At 51.0% G+C, this 20,344-nt stretch overlaps 1 protein-coding gene across 1 annotated transcript; it reads left to right on the plus strand.

The window, feature by feature from the left end:
• The first annotated feature begins 3,767 nt into the window (after positions 1-3,767).
• tp53inp1 (tumor protein p53 inducible nuclear protein 1) lies at positions 3,768-10,222 on the plus strand. The gene is made up of 5 exons (XM_072461205.1): positions 3,768-3,860; positions 5,627-5,731; positions 6,031-6,230; positions 9,039-9,609; positions 9,935-10,222. The coding sequence occupies exons 3-5, from the start codon at positions 6,119-6,121 to the stop codon at positions 10,125-10,127; spliced, it is 876 nt and encodes a 291-aa protein (XP_072317306.1). The 5' UTR covers positions 3,768-3,860; positions 5,627-5,731; positions 6,031-6,118; the 3' UTR covers positions 10,128-10,222.
• Positions 10,223-20,344: the final 10,122 nt, after the last annotated feature.

Consider the following 20,344-nt stretch of genomic DNA (forward strand, 5'->3'; position numbering starts at 1 on the left):
TACAAACACAAAAGTACAAACATAAAAGTACAAACACAAAAGTACAAACATAAAAGTACAAACATAAAAGTACAAACATAAATGTACAAACATAAATGTACAAACATAAAAGTACAAACATAAAAGTACAAACATAAAAGTACAAACACAAAAGTACAAACACAAAAGTACAAACATAAAAGTACAAACACAAAAGTACAAACACAAAAGTACAAACATAAAAGTACAAACATAAAAGTACAAACATAAATGTACAAACATAAAAGTACAAACACAAAAGTACCGCTGAATGTCTGTTCAGGATCTTCACATCCTGAAGCTTCAGCCTCTCGTTAGAACTATATTAAGACATATTAAGCCTATTTTTGTTTTTTATTCATATTTTTCTTTATCTTATAGTTTATTGTTATTCTTATCCTATTCTAGATTTAAATTGTTTCTCTTTTGACTTATTCATTGTTTTGTGTTGCACCAGAACAACTTCCTGTTTGTGAATTCTGTTCATCAACAATGAGAATAAACCTTTTCTCATTCTAAACTGGACTAAACTGGACTAAACTGGACTAAACTGGACTAAACTGGACTAAACTGGACTAAACTGGACCGGTCAGTTTAGGGTCAGTGAAACTTAAACCAGTTTAACTAAGAGGAAGAAACCACAGCTTTGTTTAAGTGAAATATGTAAATGTGGAAGAGCCAGGACCAGAGCCAGGACCAGAGCCAGGACCAGAACCAGAGCCAGGACCAGAACCAGAGCCAGGACCAGAGCCAGGACCAGAGCCAGGACCAGAGCCAGGACCAGAACCAGAGCCAGAGCCAGGACCAGAGCCAGGACCAGAGCCAGGACCAGAGCCAGGACCAGAACCAGAGCCAGAGCCAGGACCAGAGCCAGGACCAGAGCCAGGACCAGAACCAGAGCCAGAGCCAGGACCAGAACCAGAGCCAGGACCAGAGCCAGGACCAGAACCAGAGCCAGGACCAGAACCAGAGCCAGGACCAGAGCCAGGACCAGAGCCAGGACCAGAGCCAGGACCAGAACCAGAGCCAGAGCCAGGACCAGAGCCAGGACCAGAGCCAGGACCAGAGACCAGGACCAGAGACCAGAGCCAGGACCAGAGCCAGGACCAGGACCAGGACCAGGACCAGAGCCAGAGCCAGGACCAGAGCCAGGACCAGAACCAGAGCCAGGACCAGAACCAGAGCCAGGACCAGAGCCAGGACCAGAGCCAGGACCAGAGCCAGGACCAGAACCAGAGCCAGAGCCAGGACCAGAGCCAGGACCAGAACCAGAGCCAGGACCAGAACCAGAGCCAGAACCAGAACCAGAGCCAGAACCAGGACCAGAACCAGGACCAGGACCAGGACCAGAGCCAGGACCAGGGCCAGGACCAGGACCCGAGCCAGGACCAGAACCAGAACCAGGACCAGGACCAGGACCAGGACCAGAGCCAGGACCAGGGTCAGGACCAGGACCAGGACCAGGACCAGGACCAGGACCAGGACCAGAGCCAGGACCAGGACCCGAGCCAGGACCAGAGCCAGGACCAGAGCCAGGACCAGAACCAGAGCCAGAGCCAGAGCCAGGACCAGAGCCAGGACCAGAGCCAGGACCAGAGCCAGGACCAGAACCAGAGCCAGAGCCAGGACCAGAGCCAGAGCCAGGACCAGAACCAGAGCCAGAGCCAGGACCAGAGCCAGGACCAGAACCAGAGCCAGAGCCAGGACCAGAGCCAGGACCAGAGCCAGGACCAGAACCAGAGCCAGAGCCAGGACCAGAGCCAGGACCAGAGCCAGGACCAGAACCAGAGCCAGAGCCAGGACCAGAGCCAGGACCAGAACCAGGACCAGAGCCAGGACCAGAGCCAGGACCAGAGCCAGGACCAGAACCAGAGCCAGAGCCAGGACCAGAGCCAGGACCAGAACCAGGACCAGGACCAGGACCAGAGCCAGGACCAGGACCAGGACCAGGACCAGAGCCAGGACCAGGACCAGAGCCAGAACCAGGACCAGAGCCAGGACCAGGACCAGGACCAGGACCAGGACCAGGACCAGAGCCAGGACCAGAGCCAGGACCAGAACCAGAGCCAGAGCCAGGACCAGAGCCAGGACCAGAACCAGAGCCAGAGCCAGGACCAGAACCAGAGCCAGAGCCAGGACCAGAGCCAGGACCAGAGCCAGGACCAGAACCAGAGCCAGAGCCAGAGCCAGGACCAGAGCCAGGACCAGGACCAGAACCAGAGCCAGAGCCAGGACCAGAGCCAGGACCAGAGCCAGGACCAGAGCCAGGACCAGAACCAGAGCCAGAGCCAGGACCAGAGCCAGGACCAGAACCAGAGCCAGAGCCAGAACCAGGACCAGGACCAGGACCAGAGCCAGGACCAGGACCAGGACCAGAGCCAGGACCAGGACCAGGACCAGAGCCAGAACCAGGACCAGAGCCAGGACCAGGACCAGAGCCAGAGCCAGGACCAGGACCAGAGCCAGAGCCAGGACCAGAGCCAGAGCCAGAACCAGAGCCAGGACCAGGACCAGGGCCAGAGCCAGAGCCAGAGCCAGGACCAGAGCCAGGACCAGAGCCAGAACCAGAACCAGAGCCAGAGCCAGAACCAGGACCAGGACCAGGACCAGAGCCAGAACCAGAGCCAGAACCAGAGCCAGGACCAGAGCCAGGACCAGAGCCAGGACCAGAGCCAGGACCAGAACCAGAGCCAGAGCCAGGACCAGGACCAGGACCAGAGCCAGAACCAGAGCCAGAACCAGAGCCAGAGCCAGGACCAGGACCAGGACCAGGGCCAGGACCAGAACCAGAACCAGAACCAGAACCAGAACCAGGACCAGAACCAGGACCAGACCAGACCCGGGGCCAGGACCAGGACCAGAACCAGGGCCAGGGCCAGGACCAGGACCAGGACCAGGGCCAGGGCCAGGGCCAGGGCCAAGACCAGGACCAGAGCCAGGACCAGGACCAGGACCAGGACCAGGACCAGGACCAGACCAGACCCGGGGCCGGGGCCAGGACCAGGACCAGAACCAGGACCAGACCAGACCCGGGGCCAGGACCAGGACCAGGACCAGGGCCAGGACCAGGACCAGGACCAGAACCAGAACCAGGGCCAGGGCCAGGACCAGGACCATAGGTCACTCTCTCTGAACTCTGGAGTGTTTCTTTTGCACATTTTCATCCGTTTTTGTCGCGGTGAAAGGTAAAAACAGATGAAGTGTTTGAACAGAGAAGATAAAGCTTCATTTGTGACATTTGGAGCTGTGTTTGTGTCAGATGCCCTCCCACTGGCCTCCCTCAGCTGGAGCAGGTCAGAACATCTCATGACCTTTGACCTCTTCATCTTTGGGTCAAATGAACTCTTGATATTATCACACATCTTCTTCTTCTCTTCCACTTTGGAGTAAAATAAATGTTCATCTTTTTAAACGCAGTGACGTCATAATATGAGTTGTTTGTTTGTTTTCTCTCTTTCCCCCGCTGTTTGTTTGTTTGTCTTTGTTGAACTCGTTTCTCTCTCTTTCCTGTTTTGGACGTGACTCCGCCCACGGCTCCGCCCCGCGCCGCCGCTCGCCCGGTCACGTGACGCGGACGCGCGCCTCCCGTTGGCCGCCGCCGCTGACGTCACCACGATCAGCTGTTCCTGCCCTGACGCCTCGCGCGCGCGCGCCGACAACAACAACAGAAGCTCCGCGCGGATCCCGGAGCGACGCGACGCCGCAGACAGAGCCTCTTTCTCCCGCCGCACGCGAAGCCCTCACGCCCCGGGGACCCCGCGCCGAGGCCCCCCGCTCCAGCCCGGACAGACTGCGCCAGGCCCCGGGCTCCGTCTGCGCGCGTCACGGCCTCTTTTCCGCAGGTGAGGAAGCGGCGCGGCAGGAGCGGCGCGTCTTTCTTTGTCGTTGTTCGGATTTAACATCGTGTTCTCCGCCGGTTCCACCGCGAGAAACGCCGCGTTTTCCCCCGACACGACGCGTCTGCGGTGGACTCGGTCCCGTGGTGTCGCAAAGACGCCAAATGAGCCGCGTTCGGTCCGTTTTGAAGGCGGAAAATCGAGGCGTTTCGTCGGCTTTATCCGCGCGGAGCGACGCGGTGCGACGCGTCCCGCGAGCGGAAGAGACGCGTTTGGTGCTTAATCTGAACCAAACGTGAGAAATGTGTGAATTATGAGTGTTCTGGGGTCAGAGGTCAGAGGTCAGAGAGGGCTCTGGTCTCGAGCTCTTTGTTTGGAACATTTGACCCAGTTCTGATGTTTGTGTAACATTTATGATAAGTTTATTGCACATTTGGCCCAAACGTTTGATTGTTTTATTCCAATAATAAGTCACATTTACAGTGTCACGTTTATGCAAATGTGGAAGATTCAATAAAGTAAGAGCTGAACCCGCGCGTCATGTTTCACAGGGACATGTCCTTCTGTGGACATGTCCTTCTGTGGACATTATATAAATATACAACACATTGTTGAAGAGCCTCTCACTTGTTGTCATTATATTGTTTTAATGTAATGTTTGTTTCAAACTTCCGGCTGAAGTTCGTATCTCGTTCTGCGCCGACGCTGAAGTGTCTAAAAATAGATTTCAATCGAGAGAAAGTATTTTATGTAACTTTACTTTTTATGTAACAAAGACTGAGACAAGCGCCAGGGGGCGCACTTCTGTGTGTGTGTGTGTTGCAGACTGTGTGTGTGTGTGTTGCAGACTGTGTGTGTGTGTGTTGCAGACTGTGTGTGTGTGTTGCAGACTGTGTGTGTGTGTGTGTGTTGCAGACTGTGTGTGTGTGTGTGTGTGTGTTGCAGACTGTGTGTGTGTGTGTGTGTGTTGCAGACTGTGTGTGTGTGTGTTGCAGACTGTGTGTGTGTGTTGCAGACTGTGTGTGTGTGTGTGTGTGTTGCAGACTGTGTGTGTGTGTGTTGCAGACTGTGTGTGTGTGTTGCAGACTGTGTGTGTGTGTGTGTGTTGCAGACTGTGTGTGTGTGTGTGTGTGTGTTGCAGACTGTGTGTGTGTGTGTGTGTGTTGCAGACTGTGTGTGTGTGTGTTGCAGACTGTGTGTGTGTGTGTGTGTGTTGCAGACTGTGTGTGTGTGTGTGTGTGTTGCAGACTGTGTGTGTGTGTGTGTTGCAGACTGTGTGTGTGTGTGTTCTGACCTCGTTGGCTCCTGGAGCTTTGAACACAAACAGCAGTTGGATCTTTATCAGAATCTGAGTTCTGAGACTCTGTCAGACTCTGTTAGACTCTGTTAGACCCTGTCAGACTCTGTTAGACTCTGTTAGACCCTGTCAGACCCTGTCAGACCCTGTCAGACTCTGTCAGACTCTGTCAGACTCTGTTAGACCCTGTCAGACTCTTTATTCGTGATTGTGTGACTTTCGTATGATTTTGTTGTGATGAAGAGGAACTGAAGCTCCGCCTCCTTTTGTCTGAGTCAGAGCAGCTTTTGTTTGTTCTGCTGGTGTCAGTCCTGAGCCGGGTCTAGAGCCTGGTCCTGGTTTTAGGTCAGATTCTTTCATCAGAGGTCAGGGGTCAAAAAGGTCCTGGGTCATAAGCACATTGTTGTCAGTTGTGCTCCCTCTGGTGGCCGCCCGTGGCACAGCAGTCGTGACTCTTCTGTTTTTGTCCCTTCAGGGCTCCTGTCTCCTGAGTCTGAGCGTGTGATTGGCTCCGATGCACTTTAGCTCCGCCCCCTTACATCCTTGTACGACGCTGACTTCCTGCAGCTCATGACCAAAGGTGACTTTATTATTTACTTTTACTTAAACGTCTGCCAAGTTTATGTTTCATCACTATTCTTTGTTCACGGCTGATTCAGTGTAATTATTGTGTAATTATTGTGTAATTATTGTGTAATTATCGTGTAATTATCGTGTAATTATCGTGTAATTATTGTGTAATTATCGTGTAATTATCGTGTAATTATTGTGTAATTATCGTGTAATTATCGTGTAATTATCATGTTACTAATGTTACTAGTTTTGACCATGTTTTTGTTGTATTGTTTTGGTTTAATTGTGTAGTATTTGTCTTCTCAGCTCCGCCCCGCCCGGCTCTAACTCCGCCCTGCCTGGCTCTGACCCCACCCCCTCCCAGCTCTGACTCCGCCCCCTCCAGAGGACCAGGATGTTCCAGCGTTTCACCAGTGCTTTGTTTGGAGCCGACTCCAGCGAGCTCCGCCCCCAAGACTCCGCCCAGTCTGAGGAAGACGAAGACTGGATCCTCGTCAACTACATGAGTGAGTCTCGTTATCACTGAGGGGGTCTCACTGAGGGGGTCTCACTGAGGGGGTCTCGTTATCACTGAGGGGGTCTCGTTATCACTGAGGGGGTCTCACTGAGGGGGTCTCGTTATCACTGAGGGGGTCTCGTTAACACTGAGGGGGTCTCACTGAGGGGGTCTCGTTATCACTGAGGGGGTCTCACTGAGGGGGTCTCACTGAGGGGGTCTCGTTTTCACTGAGGGGGTCTCACTGAGGGGGTCTCACTGAGGGGGTCTCGTTTTCACTGAGGGGGTCTCACTGAGGGGGTCTCGTTAACACTGAGGGGGTCTCGTTAACACTGAGGGGGTCTCGTTAACACTGAGGGGGTCTCACTGAGGGGGTCTCGTTATCACTGAGGGGGTCTCACTGAGGGGGTCTCACTGAGGGGGTCTCGTTTTCACTGAGGGGGTCTCACTGAGGGGGTCTCACTGAGGGGGTCTCGTTATCACTGAGGGGGTCTCACTGAGGGGGTCTCGTTATCACTGAGGGGGTCTCACTGAGGGGGTCTCGTTATCACTGAGGGGGTCTCGTTAACACTGAGGGGGTCTCACTGAGGGGGTCTCGTTATCACTGAGGGGGTCTCACTGAGGGGGTCTCACTGAGGGGGTCTCGTTTTCACTGAGGGGGTCTCACTGAGGGGGTCTCACTGAGGGGGTCTCGTTTTCACTGAGGGGGTCTCACTGAGGGGGTCTCGTTAACACTGAGGGGGTCTCGTTATCACTGAGGGGGTCTCACTGAGGGGGTCTCGTTAACACAGAGGGGGTCTCGTTATCACTGAGGGTGTCTCGTTAACACTGAGGGGGTCTCGTTAACACTGAGGGGGTCTCGTTAACACTGAGGGGGTCTCACTGAGGGGGTCTCGTTATCACTGAGGGGGTCTCACTGAGGGGGTCTCACTGAGGGGGTCTCGTTTTCACTGAGGGGGTCTCACTGAGGGGGTCTCACTGAGGGGGTCTCGTTATCACTGAGGGGGTCTCACTGAGGGGGTCTCGTTATCACTGAGGGGGTCTCACTGAGGGGGTCTCGTTATCACTGAGGGGGTCTCGTTAACACTGAGGGGGTCTCACTGAGGGGGTCTCGTTATCACTGAGGGGGTCTCACTGAGGGGGTCTCACTGAGGGGGTCTCGTTTTCACTGAGGGGGTCTCACTGAGGGGGTCTCACTGAGGGGGTCTCGTTTTCACTGAGGGGGTCTCACTGAGGGGGTCTCGTTAACACTGAGGGGGTCTCGTTATCACTGAGGGGGTCTCACTGAGGGGGTCTCGTTAACACAGAGGGGGTCTCGTTATCACTGAGGGTGTCTCGTTAACACTGAGGGGGTCTCGTTAACACTGAGGGGGTCTCGTTAACACTGAGGGGGTCTCACTGAGGGGGTCTCGTTATCACTGAGGGGGTCTCACTGAGGGGGTCTCGTTATCACTGAGGGGGTCTCACTGAGGGGGTCTCACTGAGGGCGTCTCGTTATCACTGAGGGGGTCTCACTGAGGGCGTCTCGTTATCACTGAGGGGGTCTCACTGAGGGGGTCTCACTGAGGGCGTCTCGTTATCACTGAGGGGGTCTCACTGAGGGGGTCTCGTTATCACTGAGGGGGTCTCGTTAACACTGAGAGGGTCTCGTTATCACTGAGGGGGTCTCGTTATCACTGAGGGGGTCTCGTTAACACTGAGGGGGTCTCGTTATCACTGAGCGGGTCTCACTGAGGGGGTCTCGTTATCACTGAGGGGGTCTCGTTATCACTGAGGGAGTCTCGTTATCACTGAGGGGGTCTCGTTTACACAGAGAGGGTCTCGTTATCACTGAGGGGGTCTCGTTATCACTGAGGGGGTCTCGTTATCACTGAGGGAGTCTCGTTATCACTGAGGGAGTGTCATTAACACTAAGGGGTTAGGACCCTTGAGGCCTCCATTAGGACCCTCGAGACCTCTAATAGGACCCCCGAGGCCTCCATTAGACCCCTGAGGCCTCCATTGGGACCCCCGAGGCCTCCATTGGGACCCCCGAGTCCTCCATTGGGACCCCCGAGTCCTCCATTGGGACCCCCGAGGCCTCCATTAGGACCCCGAGGCTTCCATTAGGACCCTGAGGCCTCCATTAGGACCCGAGGCCTCCATTGGGACACCCGAGGCCTCCATTAGGACCCCGAGGCCTCCATTAGGACCCCGAGGCTTCCATTAGGACCCCGAGGCCTCCATTAGGACCTGAGGCCTCCATTGGGACACCCGAGGCCTCCATTAGGACCCGGAGGCCTCCATTAGGACCCCGAGGCTTCCATTAGGACCCCGAGGCCTCCATTGGGACACCGGAGGCCTCCATTAGGACCCCGAGGCTTCCATTAGGACCCCGAGGCCTCCATTAGGACCCGAGGCCTCGGGTCCTAATGGAGGCCTCCGGGTCCTAATGGAAGCCTCCATTGGGACCCCGAGGCCTCCATTAGGACCTGGTTGGACTGGACCGGTTTAGTCTGGGCGTCCTCCCGTTGCTAGAGTAGCTCCTCCCTCTGCTGGAGTAGCTCCTCCCTCTGCTGGAGTCGCTCCTCCCTCTGCTAGAGTAGCTCCTCCCTCTGCTGGAGTAGCTCCTCCCTCTGCTGGAGTAGCTCCTCCCTCTGCTAGAGTAGCTCCTCCCTCTGCTGGAGTAGCTCCTCCCTCTGCTGGAGTAGCTCCTCCCTCTGCTGGAGTAGCTCCTCCCTCTGCTGGAGTAGCTCCTCCCTCTGCTGGAGTAGCTCCTCCCTCTGTCTCCTCTTGGTTTTGAGTGTCTCACTGAACACGTCCTTCTGCTCTTCTTCAGCTGACGCCGGCTCGTCTTCTGTGAGTCCTGAAGACGACGAGGACCTGGTGATGCTTCCCTCGCCCACAGCGCCCCCTATGGGCCGCTCCCCTATGGGCCGCTCCCCTATGGCCCGCTCCCCTATGGCCCGCTGCCCTATGGGCCGCTGCCCCTCGCTCACCTCGCTCAACTCCACCACCACGGAGCCTGACGACCTGGACGCCGCCGCCGACCCGAACCCGGACTCAGACCCGGACCTGGACTCAGACCCGGAGCTGGACCAGGACTTCCTGTGCCTGGAGGCGGGGTCTCTGGAGGCGGGGTCTCTGGAGGAGTCGTGGTTCGTGACGCCGCCGGCCTGTTTCACCCGCGCTCAGCCTCTGCCGCTGGAGCCCAGCCCTCTGGAGAACCTGCTCATCGAACACCCGTCCATGTCCGTGTACCTGCTGCCCCTGCACAGCAACAACAAGCCCCGCCCCCCGCATAACAACAGGCCCCGCCAACAGACCGGCCTGCAGAGGGCGCAAGGCGGCGGCAGCAAACCAGGAAGTGGCAAGAAGGAGAAGAGACGCACCATGGACAACAGGCACAGGTGAGACGCACCACGGGGCCCGATCCTGGAGCCCCCCAGGGGCCCGATCCTGGAGCCCCCCAGGGGCCCCATCCTGGAGCCCCTCGAGCCTGATCCTGGAGCCCCCGGGGCCCCATCCATATTCACTTAACTCCTTTAGAGAAACTAAAATGATGGTTTTAGCTCAGACTTTGCTCTTGTTTCTAACATTTATCAGTTGTTTTTTAGGACGTGTTTATCAGGAAACAGTTTATATTCTTATATTAAATATATATTATATATTGAATATTGTGTATTATATATTATATATGTGTAACGTCCCCCTCGTGTGCCCCTCGTGTTCCAGGCCTGAGGGGATCCAGCGGCGCCCGAGCTCGTCCTGTCTGTCGCCCGCCGTGTCAGGTCGAGTCGACCTCCTGCAGCCGCGCCCGCCTCACTCGCTCTCCAAGAACGCCCTGCGCCGCCTCAACCCACAGCGCCCCCCGAAGGCCGCCGCCCCGCAACTGCACCAGCCCATTCAGCGCCACCTCAACTTCTGACTCCGCCCACAGCGCCCCCCCCCAAAGGCCGCTGCCCCACACCACTCGGAACTCCGCACTCTAGAACCGTCTGCAGAAACCTGGAGGAGCTTCTGTGGGAGGGGCTTCTGTGGGAGGGGCTTCTGTGGGACGTCCTTTTGAACCTCAAACGCCGGCGAAATAATTTTAGACCTGAAAAAACGTGTTTGAATTGATCCCGTTTTGAATTTCAGCCGCTGAATTTTGCCTTTTCAATTTTTCAGTTTTTCTCATTTAAAACGTTCAAAATGAAAAATTCACCTTTTTAAATATTTTATTTTGACTTGAACTGATTCACGCCAGAGAATCTTAACAATATTTCTACTGAGAATATGAAACGATTCACGTGTTTTTAGAGGTGGAAATTTCAAACAAACAAATTAAATTTTCACCATAATACAATATTTTGCAAAAGTATCGATATCGCAGTCGTCCAGTATCGTGCGGTTCTGATCTCACCGTCGTCTAAAGTGTCAAAACTCATTGTCTCAGTCTCGGTGCTCGTTTCCATGGAGACGCTTGACAGTCAAAACCACTTGCACTAAACGAACACTGTTAGAAAGCTTCAGAACTGAACGTTTCAACCGTTCCCAAGTCGCCCCTGTTCACCCCCGTCCACCCGCCCTTGTTCACCCGCCCCCCGTCCACCCGCCCCCCTGTTCACCCGCCCCTGTTCACCCGCCCCCGTTCACCCCCGTTCACCCGCCCCTGTTCACCCGCCCCTGTTCACCCGCCCCCCTGTTCACCCGCCCCCGTTCACCCGCCCCTGTTCACCCCTGTTCACCCGCCCCTGTTCACCCGCCCCCGTTCACCCGCCCCTGTTCACCCCCGTCCACCCGCCCTTGTTCACCTGCCCCCCGTTCACTGCCGCCTTACCGGAGCCGTGCGACGAGTCTCCTCTCAAAACCGCTGAATGTCTTCGACCCTTCGGACCACGTCAGTCTCCGCCCTTTTCTTACGTCAGTCGCCGCCCTTTTCTTGCCTTGGCGTTGTTTCCGGGCTCAGACAAAATGGCCGCCCTCTCCCACGTCCAGCTCAAGAGAAAAGGAGTCGTTTTGATGTCATTTTGTTGTTGCGCGTTCTCCTTTCTCTCAGACGCCATTTTGTGTGGACTCGCGGCAGTAGGTCACTTTATGCCGGGGCAGGTTCTAAGGTCACGGGACATTCGGGACGTTTAAAGGGGAAAGTCGCCCGACGCGCCGGGACCCCGCCGTTCAGATTTGGATACGACACATTCACGCCACGTCTTAATAATCAGGGAAATGTGTCGGGCCTTCAAAATAGACGGCGGCGGTCTGAGAGCGTTGCATTGTGGGAAATGTAGCGCTCTGACTTTGGAAAGAAGTGAATTGCACTTTTTTTACAACTGTTAATATTTTAATTTTGGTCAGCGAGCGAGCGGCCGAGCGGCTTTAGCCCGAGCGGCTAAACGTCTTTTCCCCGCTCAGTTGTACTTCGTCCGATATATAATTATGGGCTTCGATCATACGACTTTTTCCTGTTGTGGACGACATTCAGAGGCGATAGTGACCCGGAGCTAAAGCTAATGTTAGTGCTTTTCGTTACGAGTCAGATCTGATTTTCTTTTATCTTAAGCATTAGCATTAGCCAAATGCTTTGCGTACGAGTTAATTCAGTCGGAACGCTCTGAAGTCGGAACACGTAATGTTCAAGTGGGAATGACCGACTTCCCGGTGTCCGAAAGCGGCGTTACAGTTTAGCTCAGATGTCATGTTTATGTTATTTATTATTATCATAAAAACATCAAAAGGTTCATCCACTCAACGGCGACTTATACACCGGCTTTGACCTAAACGGGGTCAAGCTAATGCTAACGGCTAATGCTAACGTCCAACGCTAAAGTCCAATGCTGACGTCCATTGCTGACGGCCATTGCTGACGTCCATTGCTGACGTCCATTGCTGACGGCTAATGCTGACGGCAAATGCTAACGGCTAATGCTAACGGCTAAAGGACTGACGTAAAGGTTTAAATGACTGATTAAACGATATGGACACACTTACACCGGATGCACCGATAGGTGTCGATTTAAACGCTGTATTATTTAGTTTATTAGTGAAAATGAAAGAGCCGCAATTATTATTATTTTGAACTCTACTTTTGTGGTACTCAAACTTACACCACTAACACGCTCTTGTTTATGGTGAAATATGAGCTCAAAGTCGGTTCAAAGACGCGACGACGACAAAACCAGGCGACGGTCGGGCGGCCATTTTGAATCTGCCCGTGTTTTTGTTTTTCAAAATGGCCGCCGGCTTCTTTCCAAAGTCACGAGCCAAAACCTTTTTTCACGTTTGCGTTTCAGAAGTGTGGAACCTGCCTCCGGCTCCGTTTCGCTACATTCAGAACCTTTCACCATATTTTTGTGTAAATATTCAAAAATACTGGCTTGAATATCACTCAACTTTGCCTTGTTTTAACGGTAGCTTTGAATCGAAAAGAAAAAAAACTGTATTGTACAAAAAAAAAACTTCCAAAATATTTTTGTAAAAGACAAAAACATATCAGGACGAAGTGTGCGTCGCGTGTGTGTGTTAGCGTGTTAGCCTGTTAGCGTGTTAGCCTGTTGTTAGCCCGTTGCATGGTTGTTGTGTAGACGATCGTTTGGGCAAAAAATATGAAAAAATGTTGAAGTTTTTGTAGTTTTTTCACGATGTTTAGTTTGAGGAATCTGCAGTCCACTTCTCAGGGTCGTAACCAATCACTAACGTTAGGAAAATGCAGATTCGCTCCAAATCCAAATCCGAGTCTTTTTATAACGCGGATCCGAGAGGACGTTTTTCTTTTAGCCATTTATTTGTTGTGTTTTTCCGCTTTAGTTACATTTGTTTGAACATATTTATGAACCAAAAAAGTAGCAGCAAAACGTACCTTTTTTTTTCACCTTGTATTATAGTATATTTAGTTGCATCAATATTTGATTGTCGGCTTTTTGTGCTTTTGAAACTTATGATTCTAACGTGGAAGCGAAAGGGAAATGTCACCAAAATGTAACGTTTGGACGAAAACTGCGCGTTCAATCGCCCAAAATGTGGTTTTATCTGCGTTTCTGACGCTAAAACGCTGATTTTATTGAGCAAATTATGTGCAATTTTACGACTTAAATCGACTTTACATTCGGACTAAAACTAAAGCAGGTCTAAACCGGGAATAAAGCAGGTCTAAACCAGGACTAAAGCAGGTCTAAACCAGGACTAAAGCAGGTCTAAACCAGGACTAAACCAGGCCTAAACCAGGACTAAAGCAGGTCTAAACCAGGACTAAACCAGGCCTAAACCAGGACTAAAGCAGGTCTAAACCAGGACTAAACCAGGACTAAAGCAGGTCTAAACCAGGACTAAACCTGGTCAAAACTGGGACTTAATTCTTCCATTTTCACAGATTCACGATGTAAATACGGCTCTCGTTATGAACTATATTATATTAGCGCTAGATTAACCTGAAGAAACTAATAACGGTTTAAATAGTGGACGTTTTGTAATATTCATAGGACATTTTACCTTTTATATTTAGGACAAAAAAAAATTCTAACAATAGTAATTTAACCCATTTTATTTACAGTATTTTAGCGATTGAATCTTTGCCGTGACTAACAGTGAGACGAGTTTGTATTTAGAGCTTTTCTACTCATTTTTGGTGACGTTTTTCCAGCTTTGCCTCTTTGTTTTGCTGTAAATATCACAACCCGAGACTGGGCGTCGTCCTTTTCCCAAGGGGCGGGTCTCGTCGCCCTCGGTTACGCAGGGATTTGTACCGTTTTCCTTCTTTTCGCCGACGCATTTCGGACGTTTGCGGATCACGTGCCTTTTCCAGGTTTTGGGACAACGACGAAGAACTTGAACTTTCTCTTTTGTTTTGCCGGGACTCGGTAACCACGGTGACAACGGTGACCACGGTAACCACGGTAACTATGCACCGGCGTCTCGTCCGCACCGGCGTCGCCCGCGTTTTCTACCTTTTCAAACAAACAACAGTCAAAATGTAGCAGGAACTTTGTATTGGGACAAAGAGTGAAGATTTGTGGCATTTTTGAAAATCTCATGTGTTTTTTTGGTTTCTTTTTGTACCTGTAAAAATACTCAGCACTTTGCCAAAAAAAAGAAGATAAAAAAAAATGTAAATGAGTCGATAGAGAGAGCGTCATGTGATGTTTCTGAGGAACCACTTTCAGGTCACGTTCTGGACTCTGCATCAGTTTAGAGAAAATAAAGGAGAAAATCCAATTTGTGTTTGTTTTATTTTCTTAAAACCAGGTCTAAACCAGGTCTAAACCAGGACTAAACCAGGACTAAAACCAGGACTAAAACCAGGTCTAAACCAGGACTAAACCAGGACTAAACCAGGATTAAAACCAGGACTAAAACAGGACTAAACCAGAACTAAACCAGGACTAAAACCAGGACTAAACCAGGACTAAACCAGGTCTAAACCAGGTCTAAACCAGGACTAAACCAGGATTAAAACCAGGACTAAAACAGGACTAAACCAGAACTAAAACCAGGACTAAACCAGGAATAAACCAGGTCTAAACCATGAATTACCACTAAAATGTATTATTATTATTTAGTATTAAAAATGTAGTTCTCATTAATAATGTGTTTAAGTTAAAAAGGTGAAACATTCTGATGTTATTAGACTTTCACTTTATTCTTATTTCAATCCATTAAACTAGATCTGGGCAAGACAAAAGTTACATCTCTATAATGTCAGAGTTACATCCATCCATTCTCTTCCTCTTCTCCGGGGCCGGGTCGCGGGCGCCGCAGTCTAACCAGGGACTCCCATACTTCCTTCTCCCCAGACACTTCCTCTAACTCCTCCGGGGGGATCCCGAGGCGTTCCCAGGCCAGCCGAGAGACATAGTCTCTCCAGCGTGTCCTGGGTCTTCCCCGGGGCCTCTTCCCGGTGGGACATGCCTGAAACACCTCCCGAGGGAGGCGCCCAGGAGACATCCGGAACAGATGCCTGAGCCACCTCAGCTGGAGGAGTAGCGGCTCTACTCCGAGCTCCCCCCGTGTGACCGAGCTCCTCACCTTATCTCTAAGGGAGCGCCCAGCCACACGGCAGAGGAAACTCATTTCGACCGCTTGTATCCACGATCTTGTTCTTTCGGTCACTACCCAAAGCTCATGACCATAGGTGAGGTCAGAACGTAGACCGACCTGTAAATCGAGAGCTTTGCCTTTCGGCTCAGCTCCCTCTTTACCACAACGGTCCGATGCAGCGACTGCATCACTGCAGCCGCTGCACCGATCCAACTGTCGATCTCACGCTCCATCCTTCCCTCACTCGTGAACAAGACCCCAAGATACTTGAACTCCTCCACTTGGGGCAAGGACACCCCACCCACCTGGAGAGGGCAAGCCACCTTTTTCCGGTCGAGAACCATGGCCTCGGATTCTCATCCCAGCCGCTTCACACTCGGCTGCAAACCGTCCCAGTGCATGTTGCAGGTCCGGGTTTGATGTAGCCATCAGGACAACATCGTCTGCAAACAGCAGAGATGGAATCCTGTGGTCCCCAAACCGGACACCCTCCGACCCCTGACCACACCCTCCGACCCCTGACCACACCCTCTGACCCCTGACCACACCCTCTGACCCCTGACCACACCCTCCGACCCCTGACTGCGCTTAGAAATTCTGTCCATAAAAACTATGAACAGAACCGGTGACAAAGGGCAGCCCTGGCGGAGTCCAACATGCACTGGGAACAGGTCTGACTTACTGCAGGCAATGCGAACACAGCTCCTGCTCCGGTCATACAGGGACCGGACAGCCCCAGTCGAGGTCAGCAGGCCTCCACCTGCACCGTAAACGGTGTTGATGAGGCACTGCTTCCCCCTCCTGAGGCGCCGGACGGTTTGCCAGAATTTCTTTGAGGCCGACCGATAGTCCTCCTCCATGGCCTCCCCAAACTCCTCCTAGCCCCGGGTTTTTGCCTCTGCGACAGCCCGAGCCGCGGCTCGCTTGGCCTGCCGATACCTGTCGATGACCTCCGGAGACCCACAAGCCAGAGTGGCCTGATAGGCCTCCTTCTTCAGCCTGACGACATCCCTTACTTCCGGTGTCCATCACCGGGTTCGGGGGTTGCCGCCACGACAGGCACCGGAGACCTTGCGACCACAGCTCCGAGCAGCCGCATCAACAATGGAGGCGGAGAACATGGTCCACTCAGACTCAATGTCCCCAACCTCCCCCGGGACATGGGAGAAGCTCTCCCGGAGGTGCGAGTTGAATACCCTACTGACAGAGGGCTCCACTAGACGTTCCCAACAGACCCTCACAATGCACTTGGGTCGGCCAAGTCTTCCTCCTCCGCCAGCGAATCCAACTCACCAGCAGGTGGTGATCGGTTGACAACTCTGCCCCTCTCTTCACCCGAGTGTCCAAGACACGCGGCCGAGGGTCTGATGACACGACAACAAAGTCGATCATTGACCTCCGGCCTAGGGTGTCCTGGTGCCATGTGCACTGATGAACACCCTTGTGCTTGAACAGGGTGTTCGTTATGGACAAACCGTGGCTAGCACAGAAGTCCAATAACTGAACACCGCTCGGGTTCACCCCAGTGAACGACCCTCTCGTTCACTGGGGTGAACTCCAACATGTGGGGGCTGAGCTGAGGGGCTATAAGCCCACACTAGCCCCGCCCACTCCAGCCCCGCCCACACCAGCCCGCCGCCTCTCCCCGCGGGCAACACCAGAGAATTGGAGCGTCCAGCCCCTCTCGAGGAGATGGGTTCCAGAGCCCAAACTGTGCTGGAGGTGAGGCCGACTATATCTAGTCGGTATCGCTCAACCTCCTGCACAAGCTCAGGCTCCTCCCCCCAGCGAGGTGACATTCCATGTCCCCAGAGTTAGTCTCTGTGTCTGGAGATCTGGTCGCCGAGGCCCCTGCCGTCGACTGCCGCCCAGATCTCTCTGCACCGGCCCCTTATGGATCCACCTGCGGGTGGCGGCCCCACGGGAGGGCGGCCCCACATTGCTCTTTCGGGCTGTGCCCGGCCGGGCCCCGTGGGGTAAGACCCGGCCACCAGGCGCTCGCCATCGAGCACCCATCCCAGGCCTGGCTCCAGGATGGGGCCCCGGTAACGCCGATCCAGGCGACGTAAACGGCCTTGTTATAGATGTCATCATAAGAGGCTTCTCTATAATGTCTAAGTTACATCTCTATAATGTCTAAGTTACATCTCTATAATGTCTAAGTTACATCTCTATAATGTTACATCTCTATAATGTCTAAGTCACATCTCTATAATGTCTAAGTTACATCTCTATAATGTTACATCTCTATAATGTCTAAGTCACATCTCTATAATGTCTAAGTTACATCTCTATAATGTCTAAGTTACATCTCTATAATGTCTAAGTTACATCTCTATAATGTCTAAGTTACATCTCTATAATGTCTAAGTCACATCTCTATAATGTCTAAGTTACATCTCTATAATGTTACATCTCTATAATGTCTAAGTTACATCTCTATAATGTTACATCTCTATAATGTCTAAGTTACATCTCTATAATGTCTAAGTTACATCTCTATAATGTCTAAGTCACATCTCTATAATGTCTAAGTTACATCTCTATAATGTTACATCTCTATAATGTCTAAGTTACATCTCTATAATATTACATCTCTATAATGTCTAAGTTACATCTCTATAATGTTACATCTCTATAATGTCTAAGTTACATCTCTATAATGTTACATCTCTATAATGTCTAAGTTACATCTCTATAATATTACATCTCTATAATGTCTAAGTCACATCTCTATAATGTCTAAGTCACATCTCTATAATGTCTAAGTTACATCTCTATAATGTTAAATCTCTATAATGTCTAAGTTACATTTTTATAATGTCTAAGTCACATCTCTATAATGTCTAAGTTACATCTCTATAATGTTAAATCTCTATAATGTCTAAGTTACATTTTTATAATGTCTAAGTCACATCTCTATAATGTCTAAGTCACATCTCTATAATGTCTAAGTCACATCTCTATAATGTCTAAGTCACATCTCTATAATGTCTAAGTCACATCTCTATAATGTCTAAGTTACATCTCTATAATGTCTAAGTCACATCTCTATAATGTCTAAGTTACATCTCTATAATGTCTAAGTCACATCTCTATAATGTCTAAGTTACATCTCTATAATGTTACATCTCTATAATGTCTAAGTTACATCTCTATAATGTCTAAGTCACATCTCTATAATGTCTAAGTTACATCTCTATAATGTCTAAGTCACATCTCTATAATGTCTAAGTTATATCTAACCCCATTCCAAATGATCTACATTTTGATTGTCCAACTTTAAGTGCAATGTTTTTATAGATATTATTTAGCTTTGAAATCACAAATGATCCAGTTTAAGCTCTAATTCATCTAATAAATATAAATATAAGACCAACATGAACTTATGCCTGTAACACATTGTTTCTTACATTTATGAGAGGAAAGTTTCATTTATATCTGGAAATGTAAGTTTTTCTTTCCTGTTCAGCGGCAGCGTCTGGATCGAAATATTTTTTTAATTTGAGATATAAAACAAACTAAAACATTTATAATATATATATATATATTATACATTATATATAATATATATATATATATATTATATATAATGTGTATAACATTCAGTACATAACATAATGTGTGTTACATTGAGGAGCAGAGATAAACCTGAGACTCTTGTTTCTTCTGGTTTGACACATCAGCTGATCGAGGCACCACGTGACTCTTGTGTTGACATTCTGCGCCGGGGCCACGCGGCTTCCGCACACAGCGCTCTGATTGGCTGTGCGTCACCGCGTCTCCTCCCCGCACCCGGAAGTGCCCGAAACGCACCGAAAAACGCCAAAAAAAACCGTAAAAAAGCGCTTTTGACAGAACTTTCGCACCGGGCCCGGTTCGTCCAAACCTCACGCGCCGTTTGAATCCAGCCGGACGTTTACGCACGGCCGCCATTACGCACGACGTCCGCGAGCGCGACGTAACCTCAAAACTCACAAAACCACGAGCAAAACGCACCGAAACACGCGCTACGTCGCCCACGCGGCGGTGGAAACGCACCGTGAGCAGCACCGTAAACCTAAAGTGCGCGAAAAACACCGCAGACTTGAACATTTTAGCGCTTTTGTGCGAAACCGGGAACGCGCATGCGCAGAGGGCGCGAGCCGCGGGTCAATATAAGGATTGGCGCCACAGCTGATCATTCACTGTCCCGCGGCGGCAACGGTAAGACCGGCTTTCTGCGCCTTTACAGCGCCTTTACAGCGCCTTTTCTGCACGTTTGCGCCTCTTCCAGCGATTTTAGGCCTTTTTACTCAAACTTATGGTGTTTTAGAGACGTTTTGTGATGATTCCGCGGTGTTTTTGAGGGAAATGCTGCAGTTTGTAATGTTTGGGAGGGAATCGGGTCGAAACCAGGACTAAACCAGGACTAAACCAGGACTAAACCACTTTAAAACCAGGCCCAAACCACTTTAAAACCAGGACCAATCCAGGTCAAAATTCGGGCTAAACCGGGACAATGACCACGTCCCGCTCGTTTCCTCTCAAACACACGTCTTATTTCTGCTTTAACGTGACAAAAGGAGCTTCAGTGTTGATTTAATACAGTTTTGGTTCATCCTGAGCGCGCGTTTGTGATAAAAGAACACTTTTAATCTACTTATTATTGCTAATCTGCCTCTTTGCTCGTTTGTTGCATGTTATACCGCAGTAACAGATTTGTAAATGTGTTTAAACATGACGTCAGTGTTTAAACCTGTCATAATAGTGTTTAAACTTATGTTCTCAGTGTTTAAAGTGGTTTAAAGTGGTTAAATTGGTCCTAAACGGCGTTAGCTCCCATTGTTGACCTCGTTAGCCGCGGCTAAACTGTAGCATCTCTGTCTCTCCCGCTTTTGGCCTTTGTTCGGCTCAGAAAACGTCCCCGCGCGGACACGTCCCTCCCGAGCCTCCGCACGTCCTCCAAACCCGCACCACACGCGTGACATTTGCGTGTTTCGCGGTGTTTCGCGCTCACTTCGCCCCGCGTCAGTGAAGCGGAGGCGGCGCTGTTGAGAGCGGGAGGAATTGGCGCGTCTTTGCCGGTCCGACCCCGAGAAAAGTCGTTATTTGGCGCATTTTGTCACTTTTAACGGCGCAGTCTTAAACCTC

The sequence above is a fragment of the Eucyclogobius newberryi genome, unplaced genomic scaffold (assembly GCF_026437365.1).
Source record: "Eucyclogobius newberryi isolate DKJ021-1_F unplaced genomic scaffold, fEucNew1.0.hap1 SCAF_3, whole genome shotgun sequence".
Classification (NCBI taxonomy): domain Eukaryota; kingdom Metazoa; phylum Chordata; class Actinopteri; order Gobiiformes; family Gobiidae; genus Eucyclogobius; species Eucyclogobius newberryi.

What these genes read in the sequence shown, in the direction of transcription:
- tp53inp1 (XM_072461205.1), top strand. Translation starts at nt 6,119, where the DNA reads ATGTTCCAGCGTTTCACCAGTGCTTTGTTTGGAGCCGACTCCAGCGAG. An exon ending in GATCCTCGTCAACTACATGA is followed by an intron (nt 6,231 to 9,038) that starts GTGAGTCTCGTT and finishes GCTCTTCTTCAG; the next exon opens with CTGACGCCGGCTCGTCTTCT. An exon ending in ACCATGGACAACAGGCACAG is followed by an intron (nt 9,610 to 9,934) that starts GTGAGACGCACC and finishes CTCGTGTTCCAG; the next exon opens with GCCTGAGGGGATCCAGCGGC.